The sequence below is a fragment of the Pieris brassicae genome, chromosome 6, assembly GCF_905147105.1.
Source record: "Pieris brassicae chromosome 6, ilPieBrab1.1, whole genome shotgun sequence".
Classification (NCBI taxonomy): domain Eukaryota; kingdom Metazoa; phylum Arthropoda; class Insecta; order Lepidoptera; family Pieridae; genus Pieris; species Pieris brassicae.
In genome coordinates this window covers 15,028,203-15,051,956 of record NC_059670.1, presented here as the reverse complement: position 1 = coordinate 15,051,956, position 23,754 = coordinate 15,028,203, and the positions used below count along the sequence as shown (strand labels likewise).

Genomic DNA, 23,754 nt, shown 5'->3' with positions numbered 1-23,754 from the left:
GTAAAATGTAAGTAAGTACTCATAAATACATTTTATATCTTTAATACTGACGAGTACTACTAGCGAAAAGTAATTAAAAATAGAAATAACTCTTGGGTCAGATATACATATTAAGAAATAACGTATTTTTTACATATTTCAATTAGCAAATGTAACAAATTAAAAAACGACATGCTCACCTATCATATCCGTAATAGCGTCGGCCTTACTCTGAGCAGCATCCCTAGTTTCTGAGTCCATCCAATCCAATTTCTTTAGATTTTTCTTAAACGCAGCTCGAATGTTGTCTATCATAATTTCACCCTCCGTCTTGGCTGCCACGTGAAATACTTCGCGAACAAACATTGCACCTACAGCGAACCCTGGAATTTAAAAGAATTGAATTAAAACAGTTCAACACTCTTACCATTTTTGTCGTATAACCGATACTAGACATTAGAGCTTATTTCGTAACATTATAATCTGTTAGATGAACAGAATATTAATACACAGGTAATTAATATTCAAAATTCAATAGGTCCAATTTGATAGTTGACATTTGACACCTGTCAGTTTTAACTTTTAAGCTACAATGCTATTCAATGACACAACGTAGAATGGCGTTTAATTTAATTAGTAGAACAGATATTGTTTATTATATTCAGAATGGTTTCTAAGTGAAATTAAATTGAACCTAATTATAATAACCTTCTATTGTCCTTATATATATACTCGGAATTGAAAAAAACTTAAGCAGTTGTAAATTCTAATAAGTAAATTATGCCCGCCATTACAAGGTCATGTTAGTGACTTTTGATGAGGTGTCGAAATAAACATAAAATTACGCGGAATTTATTGATATACCTATAGCATTATTGGTATCCGTAACACAGTATCGCCAGGATTCCTCAGTGCCTTCTGAGCCCAGTAAAGCCTTCCTCAATATCTTGGATGCGTCACGGAAGGGCTTCGACAAGTAGGTTGATAGAGACCGCGACACTTGCCACATCATATAACTCGTTAAAGTTCTAAAATTAATATATATAGTATTACGTCTCGTATATTACAAAAGGCAGTAGGGAAGACATGTCTGTGGCTCTTTTCATTGTTTATCTTAATAGGCCTTCTTAGCCTACAGGTCGCCTATTTGTGCATAACGAGGATTTAACCGTAAAGTTGAGAAGAAGAAAATTCTAAGAAGTAGGCTTATCCTGAATAATGCTCTATATATCCGCTTCATAAATACGAGGTATACATCTTAATTTCTATGTACTATTATGTATCTGAAATTTGTGCACAGCCAAATAGATGCGGATAAAATGGGAACATACCTTTGGTCCTCTTCAGATTTACTAAATTTTCTAAGAACTCTGGTTAAATTCCTAAAGTATTCGGGAGCATAAACCACAATTCTCTCGTCGTCAGAGATCTGAAAAACCAATAATCGGTAAAATATCTTATTGCAACTGCAAAATTTTGATAATAAAATTAATATTATATGTTATATCATACGAAAATAAAAACGAAACTTACCGTCCTATTAACCAACTTAAACGCGTCATTAAAGAACATACTCCAATTTAAAAATGGCGCTTCTTTCTGCCACTGTCTGATGGTATAAGGATTGTATAAGCCCTCTTCATCTCTTCTATCCTCAGATGGAGTAGTGATATTAGCTAATTCGGTCTCAAACTGGATAACTTTGCTCATCTGCGCACGGGCATCTGTCTTGTTGGCGCCGAGGAGTACGGTTATTCGAGTCATGTAGTCTAAGTATGCGTCTAGTACCTTTTTATGTGCAGTTTTGTTGAGGTAATTGTCGCGTGTAGGAAGATTAAGGCCGCCTTGATCGAGCTGTAAATGAAAATAGTAAGAACTTTTTGCAAGTGTTAACCGTCGGAGGGGGTGTTGGCCTTGTGGCTTCAGCGTGGGAGTCTCATCCCTGAGGTCGTAGGTTCGATCCCTGGCTATGCACCAAAGAAAGTCCTCTTTCGATATGCACATTTAACATTGGCTCGTACGGTGAAGGTTCGAGTTTATTGCCAGTTCTTCTCTTCCGTTCTACACCCTTGATTTGAGAACTGGCAGTAAATGTAAAATTAGAAGCATTTAATGTATATTTCTTTTTTGACATTCATAAGTACATTGTGTTACCTATATGAATCAATGATTTCTGGCTTTGACTTTGGTAAACATCATTTTGGAAACCGGCTTGCCATAGACCTAAAAAGTAGACGGTCAGGCATGGGATGATCACCTACTTGACCATTAGATTGACAAATGATCATGAAGATAAAGGAATTTGAGGCCCAGACGTAAAAAGGTTGTAGCGCCACTAACATTTTTTAATTTGTTATAGTTATAAGTCTTCGCTGTATCGTCTAAGTATAACTACTGAAGTCATCCATTTTAAATACATGTATATATACTATACATGAGCTATGAGTTCAAAATGTTTCTTTGGAAGTCTTCAGCAAGCTTAACGAGTACTTGGATCTACTGGTAAATCAACCATACAAATGTTATGGATGCGTATGACCTGCCAAATACTGTCATTATCATTAGGAATTTACTTGAAGAAAACTATCGTAAACTTGTTAAGGCCCCTGTCATCATCTGCCTGCTTGTGGCAATTTGTTCCCCGTTCTATTAAAACTATTTAGTTCATTGAAGAGCGTGGCGATTCGGCGACTTAAACTAATATGGTAATCACTACAGAAAATCCATTTTTTTATATAATAGGGGCACAAACGAGTCTGCGGGTCGCCCAAAAAGGGCAGTCAATCCATGGACACCCATTTTAGTGGGTGCATTGCCGTTCTTTGAGGGAAGAGTAACTCTAAGTTTGAATAAACTTTTTGGAGGCCGTGTCTCTCAGGAAAGACCGCCTCCGATCCGATTCCACAGTTCTCATAAGAAAGTGGCTTGTGAAACGGACTTCGGAAGACTTCCAGCCATCAAGATGATGTTGATGGAATTTTGAATTCATACATATATATGTATCATATAATAAAATGTTTTAATGAAAGTTTCCTACCACAATCACATGTTTGGTTGAATTTCTATCATCTTCAGTCACTGCCCAGTTGAAGAGACCTCCTAAATTGTATCTGAAATTCAATTAATTAATAACAGTGACAGAACAGATGCCAGTTTTTACTAAGAAAACTATGTATCCATTTAAAAACAAGTCCTGTATAAAAATAGTTTTACTATCGTATTTCTTTATAATTTAAAAATTCTTAAATTTACCAAATCCAACGCGAGAGTTAACTATGATGATAGGTATTAAAGATCGCACCAATAAATAATATTGTAAATTATAATATTACCTATGTTATATTATGGCAGAGTAGACTGAAAACAACACTGTATATATCTATGATGATAATTCTGGTGTGAACTTCTACCGACAATGTTATAATTTTTTTAAGCCAAATAACAAGTATATAATAGTAATAAGTACAAATATACTTACTTATTCTGAACATCCTGGAGGATTTTCTGCAGGTCCCATTTCTGTGTTTTCACAAGTGTGTTGGGTAGTATATGCCAGCCTCCCAGTCTCTTTATTATTCCAATCAGCGGTTTCTCACCAAGTTTCTCAATCGTCTCATTTGTATCAACACAGGCGTCGTAGTAAACCCGAGCTTTGGCTTCGGCACCTCCGTCACTGGTATTAACTTTCCCTGAAATATATTTAGATACTAATTTGCTTAAATTTTAAAAGTTCTCGTAACCGCAAGGATTTTAGAAAAAAGTGTACACTTAAAATCGTGTATAAAGGGTGCTTTCCAAATAAAACAAGCTTACCTACTAATTAGTACAAATTTATAATCATTTTTTTATTATTATTGTTTAAACATTATATAGAAAGTTACTCTACAAAAACATCAAAAAGCCACCAATCTTGGTGCCTGAAGGGCTACACCACAGTACAGGAATTTAAAGAAATTTAAGAGTTAATAAAAATACAATTAACAAAAAAATGGGTGCGTGTACTAGTGTTCACACGTAAGAAGTGAAACTTCTTTCTGACATTATTTTTCGAAAAATTTATACACCTTCAACTTTACAGAAATTGGTTAAAAGTTAAATTAGATAAAGTTTAACAAAAGACTTTTATTATCATAGACATGAATAAAAATATGTATTTCATTTTACCTTATTACTACTAAGATTATTACAGAATTTTATTAATTGTAATAGAATGATGACTATCATTGCTATAGTTATTACATATTTTTGTTATTAATGGCTTCGAATCTGTGACGCGTAACCGAAAAATGTGACGGTAATTTTTTTTTAATTATTGTCATACATTTTCGGATATTATTATTATAATAGTGTTCCTGAAGAAGCACCTACTCGAGATACCTATTATAGTTTCATATTAGCAGTGCTGTACTAAATCATATTTAAACATAAATTACCGCCGTAATCAAATAAGTGACGTTTGCAATTTATTTTTCATTATCAAGTTCAACTCGTGTTAATACTCCCGAAAACTTACAAATATATTGTCCTAACAAAACAAAATTCGTGTGGCGTTAGAATTTGCGAGAAAATACTAATCAGATTACAAAAATCTGAACAAAACATGTTTCAGAAAATTTCCGTTCAAATCGCTTCCGAGAATACAAGAACATAGACTGAGGATAAAAATGTATGCGAAATGGTTACGTGACAAGAGTGAGCTGTCAGTTCCATTCAAATTCAATTAGCTGTAGCGTAATTACTTCGATAGGGAATAGGGACCATGAAAATTCATGGGAAACTTACTTGAAATTTGCCAAGTTGGGAATAACTCCTTTACTAAAAAATTTATTATAAACAGTATAACAATTTTACGGTATTTATTTGTGACCAAAGAACACCTATACAAATTGTTATTTTTATTTCTGCTAAGTAAGCTTTGCAAATTCAAATAAAACATTAATAATTTCAAGAACCCGCCAAAACGCTCTACGAAAGATGGCGTCGCACCACCAGCTACCTGCTCATATTTCGATCAAAAACAGTCTCGAAATTAAACTCCAACCCAATATTAGGATTGGATAAGCAAGGACATATGATTTACTTACTACATCCCAGTCGCTTCGACTAATCTCTGACAGTTTTGTGTCAACTGTCAAGTGACTGACGTACAAAAATCAATATTCTTAATTATCGATTTATACTTATCTTATAAATTATGATTATTTAGAAATTATTATACTTCATATCACGTTTTATAAAAATTATACTCAATATGGAAAATAAAGTGTTATTTTCTTACTGTCAAATACATTCCTCACTATCGTAGCTTTAAAGATTTCTCGACTTTTCGCTTATGTGTGATTTGAAAACGCACTCAGAAAATTCATTTATAGTAAGAAGTAAAAGTACTGTATAATATTATTCTTCATTGTATAATAAAACTTTACATAATATTTTTTTTGTTAAAATTCAGGCTGTAAATAAATTAAAAATAAAAGACGACCACTAACATACCCATAGCGGTTTTTATGATCAGCTGGTTCTGGAGTTCAATCTGGCTGAATATCCCCCAATTTGACTTTCCTTCTGGAATCGGGTTGTTCTTGATCCAGCCCCCACATGCGAACTCATAGAAATCCTCACACGGGTTCTTGGTTTCATCGAGAGCTTTTATGACCTCGCTAGCAGTGTAGATACAGGTGCCAGACAGGCACAGGGTGTGATCTGAAAATGAAAGTTTAGATCGACTTAGGGTCCTCAAAGAAAGAGCCGGCAATGCACTTGCGAGCCAGTGTGAATATGTGTGAGCACACCGTCACTTACTATGTGGTTATCTTTGTTCTATAAAGAAATAAATGGATAATCAATAAAATGTATATCAAGATTTAGAAGTATCTGTTATATATCGTATCAATTTTATCTCAAGAAAAGAAGTTCTTACAAAACATTAACATTTTCTTCCCTTATTAATTCCCAAACTTTATATCAGCACAATTTTCCAAATTTCGTCGGCAAAAACTAACCATAAAGTTTAAGCAACGAATTCTTCCCGAATATAATATTGTAAACACTGTTTATCCAGAGCTCGACTTAGTGAGTTGATGAATTTAAAAAAAACATTATTAAGTGTAGTAATTTAGTGCCTGTTTTTGTAACTTTTATTTTAAAATAAATAAATCAATGGCGCTACCACCTTTTTAGGTCTGGGCCTCAGATTTCTGTATCTGTTTTATGATCATTTGTAAATTGAAAAGGCAAGTAGGCGATCAGCCTTCTGTGCCTGACGCACGCCGTCGACATTTTGGGTCTAAGGCAAGTCGGTTTACTCACGATGTTTTCCTTCACCGTTCGAGCTAATGTTAAATGAGCACATAGCAAGAAAATCCATTGGTAGGTACACAGCCTACACTAAAAGTATATAAAACGAGCATTTAAATAAATAAACTTCTTTGAATTTTGCTAATAATACATTTTTAGAACAGAAGATTGAAATTCTTATTTATATATGCGATTTGTCTGAGACAGTATTAACCTAAATGTCACCGTTATTAAGGTAACCCTTCTCAAACGTGACAAGGCTGGGTTTCATAAAATTCCCAAGTTTCTAGATTTAATTTATAGCATTCCAACATATATCAAAGGAATTGGAGAAATTCTTGACATTATAAACGGTTTTAACTGACAAAATTCGTTGTGTCAAAGCGCGTTAATGCAGATGACAGACAAGTTCTCACTTATTAAATATAAGTAAAATCATTTTTACGAATACTTTAGTTGAGGTGTAAATTTCTTGGCTTATTACTTACTGTGGTAAGTAATCATGATTTTTGTATCTGTTTCGAGATCATTTGTTTATTTTAATACTCTGACACACGCCGTTGACTTTTCTGGTCTAAGGACTTTACCATTCATTTTTCTCAAGCAAGTGTTAAATGCGTACATGGAAAGTGCATTGGTTCGGGATTCGACCCTCAGGGATAAGATTCGCACGCTGAAGCCAGTAGTATAGTTTTAAAAGTTAGTAATGATATTATTAATCTACATAGGAACAATTAAAATACTTAAAAATTAATTATTAAGGAAATTTAAACAAATTTAAAAAGATTGGTCCCTGTGTAGTATAGCTTTGACTAGTATACCTTTTGATATTACTGTTGAGCTAGGAAAGCACCAGCTCTGGGGTGACTGGTACTACCTACCAGGCGCCAACTTAAATCTTTAATAAGCGCCTGTGCAATTGAACCCCACGGCCCAAGACTCTCTACTCCAAAGGGAACAAAATAGGTAGGTAGGTAGGATCTATGTAGGTTAAGAAAATTGGAAATACTGTATATTTGATCGTTATGACTACTAATAAAGAGTAATAGATTTAAATGATATTATTTATAATAATACGAATAAATCTACGACAATAATTATAATCAAAAATATTTGTAATTCTTAATTATTGTAATTCTATATTTGTAATTTTTTTTATCTAATCGTAGAGTATTATATACAGATAGATATAAATAACGATGAAATATGTAAATCATCCTACGCGCCTTGATCTTTGCTTATATTATAATTACATCGTATTACCGAGACTGCAACTATAATCATAACATACAAAATTGTACATCCGGTTAATATAAAACACTATTATATGTCAATCTTGAAACTGCGACCCATCAGTCTCGCATACAAAAACGTCGGAATTTGTTAGGGAACGATATCATGCAATTTTTATAATGATAAAAACTTATTAAAAATTAAAAACAGCACAATGGCAGATCTGATTAGTTTTCTTTACTAGAAAGAAAGAAACAAAACGAAATAACTTTAATATACATAATAAAAAAGGTTGTTTAGATATAAAAGTGCACTAAAGCCTAAAGCCGCTAGCCCACACTAGGATTCCTTGTTTACGTAGTGTGCACGAGCAAACACGCCGTTGGTATAACTTCGGACATCTTCGGAATTCACTTGGAGTAAATTACCCAGTATCTGAGCAGTGATATACAATTCAACCCAGACGTTAGGGATGAGTTCGGAAACGCTAGATGAAAACATTATATATTTCAAATATTCACGATTTACCTCACCGTATATAAGGCGAGATTTTTCAAATTTAAAAATATACTCTGTGTAAATGTTTCTAGATTTAGACCATTGTTTTTTATAACCATTAACCGAATAATAAATATACTAAGAGCGTGCTACTTTCAAGCCTGAGGTCGTGTGTTCAAACACCGGCTGTAACAGTAAAGGCTTTCTATGTGCGTATTGACACTGGCTCTTTTCAACGTCAGTACTGAAGCCCTACTAAAGAATAACAGATGCCGACAAGCTTCATAACCGCGTGTATCGCCATGAATGTATAAGAATACGTAGAAAATTCAAATCAATAACATTGAGACGACAGGCGGCGTGTGTCGAAGGTCAATGTCACTTTCCGGTCGATGGTGTTACGTTTAGGGCGGGCGGGAATGCTGTATATTGTAAATTTTTACACTAACAGTGTATGAAAGTATAATAATATTAGTTTTAATTAATGTTAGTTTATATTTTTGTTTAATAAATAATTATAATTTTTATTTAACGGAAGCAGTAGGAATTAAGTGTTTCTTAAAAGGCCGGACTAGCACTCACGAGCTCTCTGGCATTGAGGAGCCATGGGCAGCGGTATCACTTATTATCAGGTGCCTGCCCGTTTGCTCCCTGTTCTATTAAAATAATGAAAACGTACTCGAAGTATTTAATTATGTAAAGAAATTTGAACAATCGTTTCCCATCAACACTATTCCGTTAAACCAATTTCGTTTACTAAAGCTATAAGAGAAAAAAATCCTACCTTCGGTCTTTTCAGCAGGTTCTGTTGGTGTGGTTTCCAGACTGACCAAGAGTGAAGTTGTAAGGACGACCATCAGCATCAGTGCGCAGCATGTGACGAGTAATACTTTCTCCAATTTCGTCCGTTGGTGCCATGCTGCGAAGGTAAGACCCTGGAACGGAAATTATTGTAATAAATACTTCGGTAGTTTTTGCAAGTATTATATTCAACTTGTAGCGTCCCAAACAATACGATGATATTAATATCTTTAGACCAGCCACTGGAGTGTGGGCCTGGAGTAAGGTTCAGAAACAAGACAATGCCAAGTGTCTTCAATATGTGCAAACGGGAGGTAATCTAATACTAGGAGCTTATTCTCGATTCTGAATGAAGTCAGTGGTTCGACTGAGTCCTGTTCTGATTTAAGTTAGAGGAAGAGAACAACTTAGTCCACAAACTAAACGTTTCTTCACTGTAAATTATAACTACGACTTAATAAGAATGTTTCATCATTACTTTCACTTGTTGTGGTTTAGTGCTTATTGTATATTACACAAACATTAATTTTAAGTAGCATAGTAAATATTCATTAGTAATTATAACAATCAAATATACAGTATTTACAAGTTTCTTAACCTATATAGTTATAATAGAAAAATGTATACATTTAGTGAGGGTAATCCATAATATTTTAACTCGGCCTATCGTTTGAATTGTACTCTTTTATTTAATATTTTTTAGTGTTTGGCAATTTTATTTATTAGTAACCTCAATTTTATAACTACTTATTGACAAAAAATACAGCGTCGCCAAAACAAAAACTCGCGTACCTTTTGAAGGCTTCATTGAATATTTTTTGTGTGTTGTTTATTTGTGAGTGACAAGTATATCTCCACCGTCCTTGGATCTGTAGGATGGTTTTAAAAAATACCCAAACATGATCTTCATATATAAATAAATAAGCTATTGCTTAAGTCATTTAATTATTTGGGTTTGTTACCCAAATTTTAATTACATTAGGGAGTCGGTTCAATCTAAATACAACGAACTTTTTACTTTCATAATATGAAAAGTGTATACGACGGAATGCTGCCTGGCTGGCTGCCTGTCCGATCTTCAATAGATTAACAACATAGTGACAAAAAGTTATTGAGGAAGGACATATGTTTGACATCACTATAAAAGCTCTTCCTTTACTGTGCACAGTATCCTGATATGGAATTCCTTACCAACTTATATCAGACGAGCTCAGACTTTTAATTTTAATCTTCTCTTTGATTATTTATCTTCTCTGACTCAGTTAACCCTTGAATTAGCTTGTACATTTTTGTTTAAACATATTATTATTAGTATAATATTTATATACTTTTTAAATTATTTCCTTTCCTTTATATAAGTTATAGTTGCATGTTATTTTGTGTTCTTTTTTGTTATAGTTATGCACTTCTGTAATTTACCCTCTGTAGGTATTTCTTTTATTTATTGTTCTATGTAGGGTTGCCTGGAAGAACCGCTTGTCAGCGTTTAGGCCGCCCGTTGCCTTATTACTTATGTAACCTGTTTTTTTTATGTATAAGGTAACAAAGTGTAACTAAATAAATAAAGTTGGGATAAAAGCATTTCGCTACGACCAAATGAATACGAGGGAAACTAGGAAAGACCTGGCGTACAGCTAGCTATACTAAAATTAGAGATATGATTTCATTGCTTGTTTTGAATAGGCTTCAAACCTGCTGGGCTGATTTGAAAAATTATTTTACCATTTAAACTCTTTTTGAACCCTAATAGTATATATCACCTCTTCGATAATGTATCCGACCGGGACGATACAGTTTGATAGAAGACATAAATATCAACATAAATATCTGACCGAATGAAGCCAATCCTGACAAATAATTCTTTGAAGAAACAACGTCAAGTTGGAAATTCCAGTACAACCTTTGGCCAATTATTTTGGAAAACCCAAATATGACTAGTCAATTTGCAATACTAAAAATTACGGCTTGACCTTGAGATAGATAATACACAAAGTAATATTTTTCACACAATTGGTTGTCATTTATTTAAATCAAAATAAATTTAAACTGACTCATATACTACACGTCAAAGACATTAGGTACTCAACCGATTTTGACTGAATTTTATTCTGATCCCTGTTGTATATACCTGACTTTACTCGTCTCGATGACTCTTAGTGTTGGTGGACAAATATATACACGTGCTTGGAAAAAAAAAACCATCATATACAATTTACATATTATCTCAGACAAAAATGGTATATTATAAGTAATGGTAACAATAAGTTATTCTTAATTTAAATTTTGGAATTAAAAATAATCATCTTTGCCTGGTGTAAAATTGTAGAGTACATTGGCATTTCAAAATTAGATTTTTTTATAAAACCTAATAATCAAATAAATATCGTTGCTCTGTTGGTAGTAGAAGTGTGAAAATTTTATATAAAATATATTTTAAATGTTAAAAAATATTAATAAAAAGAAGTGGACGACCCTTAATCACTTCGTAAAAAATTGTTTACTCCCGATTTTCAGACCTGCCGTTTGAGACTACGTTTTGGAGGAGTTTGATGTTTTTTATATATATTGAAGATAACTGGAAGAAAGCCTTACCTTGCGAAGAGATTTAAAGATAAACATTTGACTAAAATTTAAAATACAACTGCTCGGTTCACTTTGTCTTACAGACTAGAACAAAATATACTTAGCAATTTTACTTTTTAACCCGCAGCTGCGCAGGCAACGCGTTATTACAAGCACTGTTATAATATAACTTTATATATTAAGCTTTCAAAATTGACATGGTGTAATAATGGTTGCAGCTCCTTACACATTTGGTAAAACTTGGCGTTTAAAAAGAGTGGCGGAGAGTTTATTGTCAGCCCTCGTCCTTTCTACGCACATGGTTTGAGAACAGGCAGTAAATGTAAAATTAGAAGCATTTAATGTATTTCTTTATCGACGTTTATAAGCGTACATTGTATTACCTAAACGAATAAAAGATTTTGAATATGAATTTGTCAAAATAATACTTAATAGATAATGAATGGAATGGTCTTTTAATTTAAGTATAGATGATCTATAATTAGATTTTAGATTTATATAAAAAAACGTGTCAAACGTACGTTAAATATAGACTTATATACCGTAAAGTAATAACAAATTTTATAACTACTTATTATTCGAAGTCCCGTTGAGTAATAAAGTACTTTTTAAGTTGCTAAAATTAGTAAAAAAAATCGCAGTTGTGTACGTTCTTTTGTCGCTTTATTATCCTAACCCGCAATAAGCTCGACTATCGGTATCATGCATACGAACTTTCTAAGAAAATCGTACTTTTGTTTACAAATTGGGATTGGACGTTTAGAACTGTCTACAACAGTGTTGACCATGACTAATAAGTAGGAGTCATGGATTATCTATACGGTTTTCTTCTCCATTAAACCAGAACTCTCTATAACGCCATAAAGTTCACAGTCCCTATAGTTTCGGTATATAAAGTTTACATGTATCTCTCATGCTCTAAATTTTTTAAAAATTACTATGCATTGACGAGCAAAAGCACGCGATTGCACGGCTGCAGCGAAACTGTTAGACATTGTATTGTTATAGGTCTATTAATTATAATGACTTCCACTTCAGTTTAAAAGTAGTTTAAAAATAACAAGAATCGATAATTTTTAGTCAAAATATCTGTTCAATACTCTTAGAAAATTTAGAATTTTTTTGTATTCTTTAATATTAACATTGAGTCTTTATATCAATGCTTTCTGTGCCTACCAATACAAAACAATTATGCAGTGCAGTTATGGAATTCAAAATTTTCGGTTTATATGTACTTGCTACACTTTAACTATACGTACTGTAATAACTGTCTGGCGATAATCACAACTTTACTTTGTTTTTCGTTCGAGTAAGTACACTTTGAACTCTTTTAAAAACAACGATGAGGGGTCTGCATCTTCTAGCGCATTTACAATGGAGAGGGTTAAGAGGTGTTGTTCGGATTAATGCCTGCAGATGAGTTTCATTAAACGTCAAGGCAGAATACAAAATACCATCCGTATCATCTCGATATCCATCGTGCCAAAACTGAGCGTTTCTTAGGGCAGTTTCTACCGCGCACCACTATGTGGAACCAGCTACCAACGGAAGCATTTTCGAATCAATTCTTAGGGTCCTTCAAGAAAAGAGCAAGAGTTTTAAAAGGACGGCAATGCACTTGTGAGCCTTCTGGTAATGTGTCCATGGGTCCGTTTGCCTCCTATTACATTATAAAACAGTTTGGATAATGGAAAATACATAGCATAATCACACAAAATAGAGGTTACAACGTACAAGCCGTTAGAAATGATAAAGAGGCCAGTTGGATAAATGGGGTGACGTAAGCTATGACGTCACTGGGCCTCCAATAGGCGCCAGAGACCGTGAAATCAGATACAAAGAACATATTGTTTAAAATCATTTGTATCACATCATAATATTTTCTCTGAAGAGTATTGCAAATATTTTCAATGCCTTAAGTTAGTCCTTTAGGCTGTTATAGCTTGAAAAAGTGGGCTTGAGAATGCGCGTCTTAACCCTGAGAAGAGCGTTTGATCTTCGAATAACGGCTGTGTACCAGTCAATATGGTTTACTACTCGCATTTATTACTCGCTGGTACTGTAACGGAAAAAATCGTAAAGAAACCAGGATGCCTGAAATAAAATCGACGGCGTGTGTAACAGCAGGCTGATCGGAGACTTGCCTTTTAAGAAAAAAGAAGGCTACGAAGCCGAAATCAGAGGCTTAGAGATTGTAGATGGTTTGGTTATTATGGCGAAGCAACATAAATATTTGAATAATTTTACACCACTATTTATATAGAATTTCATAAACAAAGCTAAAATTAAACGTTTTTCATAAACACTTCGGAGTCGTACATCCGTCATATTTTGTAATCGTACTTTCTTTAAATTTTCCCTTGCTTATATCTATACTAATATTATAAAGAGGAAACATTTGTTTTGCATTCATGCTTGTAATGTTTACATAGAAAAACAACTGGACTGATTACAAAAATGATTTCACCATTAGAATGCTGCATCATCACAGACTGGAATAGGCTATTTTCAAAAAAATTTGGCATCCCTAACAAAAATGCCATAATATAACCCAAGGTGTGTAAAATTATTCATAAAAATCAAATCAATCAAATCGCGTGCGATGTGGAAACTATTGATGTTATAACAAAAAGCTGTTGTTCAGTATAATAGAACGTATTAATATTCAAAAAGAATGTTTTGCCTATGGGCAATTGTATGTTGGCCTACCCCGAGTCGGAACTCCAAAACATGAAAGTATTTTGCTACTACAAAACAAAACTTCGTCTAATATTGTGTATAGGGAAGTTCAAGACACCGAAGTTCTACGAATAAATCTCTTTTCTGATATCACAGAAGAATGTTTCTCATTTTGAATTTTTGTCTTAATTTTTATAATTAGAAATAATCAAGCTAAAAACCTTCTTGGACTGATTGAAAAAAAATCCATTACCTACTTTAAATCAATAACTTTTCAATACCTCTAGAATGTTTTTAAATTTACTAATATCGGGTATCTTGTGTAAATGATGTTACGAATTAAAAAATGTATTAGATATATATTCGTTGTAAAGTAAAATGTATTGATTAGATTATGAATGTGTCTATCTAATAATCATAAAGAAAGTAATAAAAATAGCTTTTTTATTACTTTCTTATAAAATAAAAAAATATATCTATAGTCCCACTTACTCATAGTAGACTTTCCACGACCACGAGATCGATATCTACGCGAGGGAAACCGCGGGGAATTGCTAGTTGTGTTATAAAAGGCTGAACATATCCTAGTTTAAACTATATTTTAATATGCACAAGATTAATTATAATCAGATTTTATTTAAGATGCTTTACACTGAAATAAATGTAAATTTCTATCATTTCATTCGTTTTAGATATCTGTGTGCACCATTTGGCCAAAGGACTACAAATCTCGCCATTCCTGCCTAAACTGTGCTGCCGTATACGCTGTATCCTTAATCTGGTCTATTAATTTTTCTAAATTTTAACCAGTTTAATACTTTCTAGCACCACTTTTGTATTCTTCTTCAATACGTTTAATAGGATTTAAAAATATTTATTTATCTGTATAACCACTGAAAATGGCAATTGAATCGTTATCAGATGGAGTTCGAATCGATCATATCAAAATAACATTATAACCAACCGCTTCCCATTATTGTTATATATACAAAGTTTACTTTAAGAGCAGTGTTGGTCTAGTGGCTTCAATATGCGACTCACATTCCTGAGGTCGTAGATTCGATCCCCGGCTGTGCGCCAATGGACTTTCTATGAGCGTTTTTAACATTCGCTCGAACGATAAAGGAAAACATGGTGAGGAAACCCAAATTTGTGTGTAAAATTTTCGGTTTATATGTACTTGCTACACTTTAACTATACGTACTGTAATAACTGTCTGGCGATAATCACAACTTTACTTTGTTTTTCGTTCGAGTAAGTACACTTTGAACTCTTTTAAAAACAACGATGAGGGGTCTGCATCTTCTAGCGCATTTACAATGGAGAGGGTTAAGAGGTGTTGTTCGGATTAATGCCTGCAGATGAGTTTCATTAAACGTCAAGGCAGAATACAAAATACCATCCGTATCATCTCGATATCCATCGTGCCAAAACTGAGCGTTTCTTAGGGCAGTTTCTACCGCGCACCACTATGTGGAACCAGCTACCAACGGAAGCATTTTCGAATCAATTCTTAGGGTCCTTCAAGAAAAGAGCAAGAGTTTTAAAAGGACGGCAATGCACTTGTGAGCCTTCTGGTAATGTGTCCATGGGTCCGTTTGCCTCCTATTACATTATAAAACAGTTTGGATAATGGAAAATACATAGCATAATCACACAAAATAGAGGTTACAACGTACAAGCCGTTAGAAATGATAAAGAGGCCAGTTGGATAAATGGGGTGACGTAAGCTATGACGTCACTGGGCCTCCAATAGGCGCCAGAGACCGTGAAATCAGATACAAAGAACATATTGTTTAAAATCATTTGTATCACATCATAATATTTTCTCTGAAGAGTATTGCAAATATTTTCAATGCCTTAAGTTAGTCCTTTAGGCTGTTATAGCTTGAAAAAGTGGGCTTGAGAATGCGCGTCTTAACCCTGAGAAGAGCGTTTGATCTTCGAATAACGGCTGTGTACCAGTCAATATGGTTTACTACTCGCATTTATTACTCGCTGGTACTGTAACGGAAAAAATCGTAAAGAAACCAGGATGCCTGAAATAAAATCGACGGCGTGTGTAACAGCAGGCTGATCGGAGACTTGCCTTTTAAGAAAAAAGAAGGCTACGAAGCCGAAATCAGAGGCTTAGAGATTGTAGATGGTTTGGTTATTATGGCGAAGCAACATAAATATTTGAATAATTTTACACCACTATTTATATAGAATTTCATAAACAAAGCTAAAATTAAACGTTTTTCATAAACACTTCGGAGTCGTACATCCGTCATATTTTGTAATCGTACTTTCTTTAAATTTTCCCTTGCTTATATCTATACTAATATTATAAAGAGGAAACATTTGTTTTGCATTCATGCTTGTAATGTTTACATAGAAAAACAACTGGACTGATTACAAAAATGATTTCACCATTAGAATGCTGCATCATCACAGACTGGAATAGGCTATTTTCAAAAAAATTTGGCATCCCTAACAAAAATGCCATAATATAACCCAAGGTGTGTAAAATTATTCATAAAAATCAAATCAATCAAATCGCGTGCGATGTGGAAACTATTGATGTTATAACAAAAAGCTGTTGTTCAGTATAATAGAACGTATTAATATTCAAAAAGAATGTTTTGCCTATGGGCAATTGTATGTTGGCCTACCCCGAGTCGGAACTCCAAAACATGAAAGTATTTTGCTACTACAAAACAAAACTTCGTCTAATATTGTGTATAGGGAAGTTCAAGACACCGAAGTTCTACGAATAAATCTCTTTTCTGATATCACAGAAGAATGTTTCTCATTTTGAATTTTTGTCTTAATTTTTATAATTAGAAATAATCAAGCTAAAAACCTTCTTGGACTGATTGAAAAAAAATCCATTACCTACTTTAAATCAATAACTTTTCAATACCTCTAGAATGTTTTTAAATTTACTAATATCGGGTATCTTGTGTAAATGATGTTACGAATTAAAAAATGTATTAGATATATATTCGTTGTAAAGTAAAATGTATTGATTAGATTATGAATGTGTCTATCTAATAATCATAAAGAAAGTAATAAAAATAGCTTTTTTATTACTTTCTTATAAAATAAAAAAATATATCTATAGTCCCACTTACTCATAGTAGACTTTCCACGACCACGAGATCGATATCTACGCGAGGGAAACCGCGGGGAATTGCTAGTTGTGTTATAAAAGGCTGAACATATCCTAGTTTAAACTATATTTTAATATGCACAAGATTAATTATAATCAGATTTTATTTAAGATGCTTTACACTGAAATAAATGTAAATTTCTATCATTTCATTCGTTTTAGATATCTGTGTGCACCATTTGGCCAAAGGACTACAAATCTCGCCATTCCTGCCTAAACTGTGCTGCCGTATACGCTGTATCCTTAATCTGGTCTATTAATTTTTCTAAATTTTAACCAGTTTAATACTTTCTAGCACCACTTTTGTATTCTTCTTCAATACGTTTAATAGGATTTAAAAATATTTATTTATCTGTATAACCACTGAAAATGGCAATTGAATCGTTATCAGATGGAGTTCGAATCGATCATATCAAAATAACATTATAACCAACCGCTTCCCATTATTGTTATATATACAAAGTTTACTTTAAGAGCAGTGTTGGTCTAGTGGCTTCAATATGCGACTCACATTCCTGAGGTCGTAGATTCGATCCCCGGCTGTGCGCCAATGGACTTTCTATGAGCGTTTTTAACATTCGCTCGAACGATAAAGGAAAACATGGTGAGGAAACCCAAATTTGACTGCGTGTATCAGGCACAGGAGGCTGATGACCTACTTGCCTATTAGATTGACAAATGATCATGAAACAGATACAGAAATCTGGCGCCCAGACCTTAAAAGGTTGTAGCGCAACTGATTTTTTATTTTATTTTATATCAAAGTTACGATTATAAACAACCCAGGAATATGTTACAATTCGTTCAACGAATTTATCTCGTGACGACTATCGCGTCCTTTGTTATCCAAGTTTATTCAAGGACTATAAAACTGTGTCAGGCTAAAAATAAACATAATAGTGTATGTGTATAATATTTATTCACATGTTTCAATGCATTTGGAATACGTTTCTAGGTACTAACAATGATGAATCCGAGCGATAGAATCCGAGTAGTAAATAGAAGAAAGATCCATTTCCTCGGTATAATGCACCAGAGGATTTGAGCGTAACAGCGTTGGTGTCTCGGTGTGAGAGCGACCCCGGAGTTTCTCTAACGACTTGTAAGAACTACCCAAGGTTTGAGCGGAAATTGGAGTCCAGTTTCTGAATAGGAGAGATTCTGTTCCGGGCGCAAATGAATTACTATCTCGGATATAAAAAAGGGCACTTATAATGATAATAAAAAACCTTTGCTTATATTAAGGTTTATTACTAAAAACATAAGATGTATAATATCTCTATAAATCTGTTTAACGTTTTATTAATATTATGTATTTGTTATATGTGGCAGAGAAATAATGAGAGTAGAATATATGTCGAAGAAATAAGAGCGTTAAGAAGTATGTGTGGTGTAACATTGCGTGATAGAATAAGTAATGTCAAGGATACGAAAGGGAATGCTTAGGTAGTTTGGCCATGTAGACCGGATGAATGAGGACATAACAAGTAGGGCATATACAAGGCAACCGTGGACGTTGAGATAGGGACTGATGTGATACCAGAGAAGGAACAAATTAAAAGTGAAGTCAACTTCACGAAACTGGATGAAGCGAGAGGGGTATGTCAAGACCGTAGCAAGTGGAGATCCGTGGTATGTGATAAAGAAATGATAATATAAATAAATATTTTTTTTTAAAACATCTTATCTTATCTTCGTAACTTTACCTAAAGGGACTCCTTTTAATAATATATTTTAGTTATTGTTTTTTGTTTCTCTATTGACTTTGCCATCTTGCCTCATTCAGTTATAATTTACAGCGATTCATAAAAAACATGAATTCAGAACTTGGATTAATATGATACATTAATATATCTATTATAATTAATTGAACTAGGTGGTCATGGCGCAACAAGTGGCCCAGGTATGCAACAAGTTGTAACTACAATAAAATATTAGTAGCCGCCTATACTACATTCAGATATATTAAATGAGGAAATAACACTCGTCGCATAATAATACCAGCATTTTTACTGTGATGAGCCCTACTCCATCGCATCCGTTATTGCCTCAATCAATTTCCTTTTTTACGTTCTCTCTTCCAGTCGTCATTCTTATAAAATGATGATAACATATATGCCGAGATTCTTGATCAACACCCCGATCCAGACCTACATAATGTTAAAACTACAAATATGATCCGTGAACCGTGTGGCGCCATGTGGCGCTAGTGTTCCAAACGTTATCCTCGTAAATTGACGGCGGAGACCATGACTGGCAACGCTAGATGCAATTACGTGCTATCAAGTTGGTCGATACGTGAACTGCAATGAGGCAATTTGGCGTATATTCGCATTCCCTCTTCATGAACGTCATCCCACTGTGGTAAATTTGGCGGTGCATCTGAAGACTGGTCAAGGAGTATAAATTTACTGCATCCAATGATACTTAACGTGCTGTGGCACTTCCTCCAGCGACAGTATTGACCAGCTTCTTTGCGTTTTGCCAAAACGATCCAACAGCACAAACGTTCCTGAACTCTGAGATGCCAGGTTACTGCACTTGGAACTCTTCATCGAAGACATTTCAACGTCGGAAGCAATACCATGCAGTTCCTGGTTATCCGGATGTGCGTTACTGATGCTCTTGGTGGTATTTACACAGTTCATCCAAATAATGATAAATGCTTATATTTGCGGTTGTTGCTGGTGAAAGTTCGTAAAATTAATAAAGTTTATGTCTCAATTTAATAAAGTTTATATCTAAAGTTAATAAAGTTTATATCTCAAGTTAATAAAGTTTATATCTCAATTTAATAAAGTTTACATCTCAAATTAATAAAGTTTATATCCCAAGTTAATAAAGTTTATTGCTCAAGTTAATAAAGTTTATATCTCAAGTTAATAAAGTTTATATCTCAATTTAATAAAGTTTATATCTCAAGTTAATAAAGTTTATTTTCCAAGTTGATAAAGTTTATATCTGAAGTTAATAAACTTAATTGCATTCAAGCAGGCGTCAGGACGTCACGACCCCAACGCTATGAAATAGTTTATTTGTGAAATAAACTATTTCACCAGTGAGCGTGAAAAACCCTCAAATATCTTAGCAAATAATTTTACTTTTCAGGTATCCTTTTTTTAGTTTAAGTTTGTTTATTTTTGTTTTATTCCTGTTTAGTTTCGTTTCAACAACTATGTGTAATATGTATTTTTGTATAAACCAGTGGTGCTACAACCTTTGTAGGTATGGGCTTCAGATTTCTCTCAGTATGTTTCATGATCATTTGTCAATCTTATAGGCAAGTAGGTGATCAGCCCCCTGCCTGACGCAGGCCGTCGAATTTCTCAAGCCGGTTTCTAACGATATTTTCCTTCACAGTTCGAGCTAATGTTAAATGTGCAAATAGAAAGAAAGTCTATTGGTGCACAGCTGGGTATCGAACTTACGATCTCAGGGATGAGAGTCACAGGCTGAAGCCACTAGGCCAACACTGCTCATACTTTTTACTTAAAAGGGTTCCCAAATCTTACACATTGTATAAATAAATATAAAAAAAAACTTATGTACACGCGTTAGAAGTTATACTTCTTCGGCATAACAAGATAAAAATCTTTTTAAAAATGGTATCTTTCGCTTTATTCTACGTTTGTAGAAAACACGACACTAACAATAGAAAACATTTATTTATATTACATATTTAATACATTGAAAGTTTTATTATAAGCCATTATCTAGTTAAATAGATTTACTCTCATCATTTTTCCCTAACGCGCGAAGTATAACTTCAAAAAAATGTATTGCTAAAATATTGAAGTTTTAAACGGTATCACAACGCACAACGCTACTTTAGAAATACTAAACAATCACATCTATGTAAATACAAATTATGTTCAAATACCTTATTGAGAATAATACAAATCCGCTAATTGACAATGTAAAATCATTCTGCCGTTTCTAATGTATTTATCGCTTAAACGTTTCTACCAACGTCATACTGAACGTATCACGATTCTACAAGCTCCATCTGTACGATAGATGTAGTATTTATAGTTGTGTAACCTTGAAGGGAATTTATGAATATTTCGTCTTCTATGTCGCTTTTATTAAAATTAAAATTCCTTTACGTAACATAATGTACACTTATGAACGTCAATAAAGAAATACATAATAAATGCTGAATGCTTCTTATGCTTAATAACTTTACATTTACTGCCAGTTCTCAAATCAAGGGCGTAGAACAGACGAGAATAACTGGCAATAAACTCTCCGCCACTCTTATTAATCGCCAAGTTTTTTGTATTACAAAATGTTCGTAAGGAGCTGCAACCATTACACCATGTCCCATATAACATGTTAAGTAATTAATACATAGTTAATTGATAATAAAAGAAATTAAAAAAAAAGTTTTGTTATCAGCTGTAGGCATGGTGAAATAGGAGCACACACTTACATTCTCGTAGGAACAACACGAAATACGTAGTCGCAATAACTAGCATACACGAATTTAAGTCCGACCAGTCACCACAAAGAGCACCCGTTTACCAGTATCAATTATTAAGTACTAATAAGCAATATGACAGTATAAAAATAAAGTTATTGAAAGCAATCTGTATAAAACTTGACCTTAAAACGCGTTTTGGAGTGAAATAATGTAAATAATATTTATACGTTAGTCACGTGACACACAACGGTCACTGATAACTCGAACCCATACTAGAATAATATGTCTTGTCTAGAGTTATGTAATACATCATTAGTTAAGTTATATAAATATATATAGTTTAGTAAATAATTAGAAGCATAAACAAATGATAGCAATTGTCGCACATTTGAAGGTAAAATGAGCCGTTCTTTTCACATTCATAAATTGTAATACAACATTCTTGTTTCTGATAATTTCCAAAAAAGTCTGTACTTGTATTAAAGTGTAATTTAGATTTATGAACCTTTATAAGCCAAAATTGTTAAACCAGCGTCGCAACCCTAACACTACCCATAATTGTACGTTATTTTAAGCTCATTTTATAAACGATTAATGTCAGTTGTTTGCTTAACATATCTACAACAACCACGACCAAACCTAACTCTAGTTATGTTAAATAATATCTTGGAGTTTAATTTCGTCAGAGTCTGTTTCTGGTCGAAAAAGAATACGTGTAATATGAAAATTATAATAAACATGTAAAAAAATAAGCTTATTGTGGTTACTAGGTTTTCCTAACTGTGCCTGTCCATACAAAGTAACTTCGCATAGATAATGTTTTTACTGTATTGCTCTTGTAACACTTTTAACATAATACAGACTTGTTATTAAAAACTTTTTCATACTACATCAGTAGAATTGCACTTTTTTAACGAAAACAGTCTTTCGTCTCTTTCTGGTTAATTATGTTTACGCTGTTGTGTAAAGAGACAGTTGCGTACATCCGTTATACAGATGCAGTTACTTGGACTTATGTTTCATATATAAGTGACATCCATAGAGAATTAAAAATCTATACTTAGGTGTAGCTGAAAAAATATACTTTGATAGAAATAAAACCGTTTCCTAAACTAATAAACGGATTAGTTAAATGATAACATTAATAACAATGTCAATGTCTGTTGTGTTTTGATTCGGATATCGTGTCAATGTGTATCTCACATAATTAAATTTGAATAAACAAGGCAAGTCTGAAACGTTTAGTGAATGTAGTTATGTACTATACATCATTATAGTCTATCCGCTATTCTTAGTTCCGTGTAGATCCCAAGACAGCCACGGCTTTGCTCAAGATTCCCATACAAATACATATATGCTATAATCTTTTACAGTATACGATTACGTAAAGACTCAATATAATCAGAGACCGTTATTGATTTCTTACAATGCATTTTAAATAAAAAAATAAACAATCTATGGCCCTACAACTTTTTCAGCACAATTGTTAATCTAATCACAGTCCGTCGACTTGTTGGGTATAAGGAAAGTCAGATACCTCACGATGCTTTCCTTCACTAGTCGAGCGAATATTAAATGCGCACATAGACAGAAAGTGCATTGGTGCACAGCCACGGATAGTACCTACGAAGTCAGGGACGAAGGTCGCATATCTTTTTTACATCGATCAAAATGTAAACAATTTTTAGGTTTAAATATTTTTGACACTAAAAAGATAATTTAAATTATTAGTCGATTGACGTATTACGCGTTAAATATGTTTAGCAAATCCGTAAAAACCGTTATAACCGTCAAATTGTGAAACGGAACGCAGCTTACGTGCTGATTGGTTGAACGGCATATGCCTACTATAAAGTTCTATGAAGTATTTCTATAAAGTAAAATGTTATACTATAAAGCCGACCAATCAGGGACAGCCTTCGGACAGTTGAAAATTTGACAATTTTAAGATTGTAATTTGACAGTCGAATAATAATACTTTAAATTGTAAGCAGTACGTTGAGGTTCACAATCTTTCGACAGTTCACAATCACGCGAGTTAGATTACAAACTAAAGGTATTTACAATTTTACGGTGACACCTACATATCAAATCTTTGTGCTTATCA

General features: G+C 33.4%; 1 protein-coding gene across 3 annotated transcripts in view; it reads right to left on the bottom strand.

The window, feature by feature from the left end:
• LOC123710809 (endothelin-converting enzyme homolog) overlaps positions 1-23,754 on the bottom strand; it is a 46,897-nt gene that overhangs the window by 5,451 nt on the left and 17,692 nt on the right. For all 3 annotated transcript variants that reach the window (XM_045663031.1, XM_045663032.1, XM_045663030.1), the window contains 8 exons: positions 8,792-8,942; positions 5,473-5,682; positions 3,458-3,668; positions 3,017-3,089; positions 1,513-1,833; positions 1,311-1,408; positions 844-1,007; positions 180-362 (listed from right to left, as the gene is read on the bottom strand). In XM_045663031.1, the coding sequence (XP_045518987.1) occupies positions 180-362; positions 844-1,007; positions 1,311-1,408; positions 1,513-1,833; positions 3,017-3,089; positions 3,458-3,668; positions 5,473-5,682; positions 8,792-8,942 (1,411 nt within the window). The remainder of the gene's footprint in view (positions 1-179; positions 363-843; positions 1,008-1,310; positions 1,409-1,512; positions 1,834-3,016; positions 3,090-3,457; positions 3,669-5,472; positions 5,683-8,791; positions 8,943-23,754) is intronic.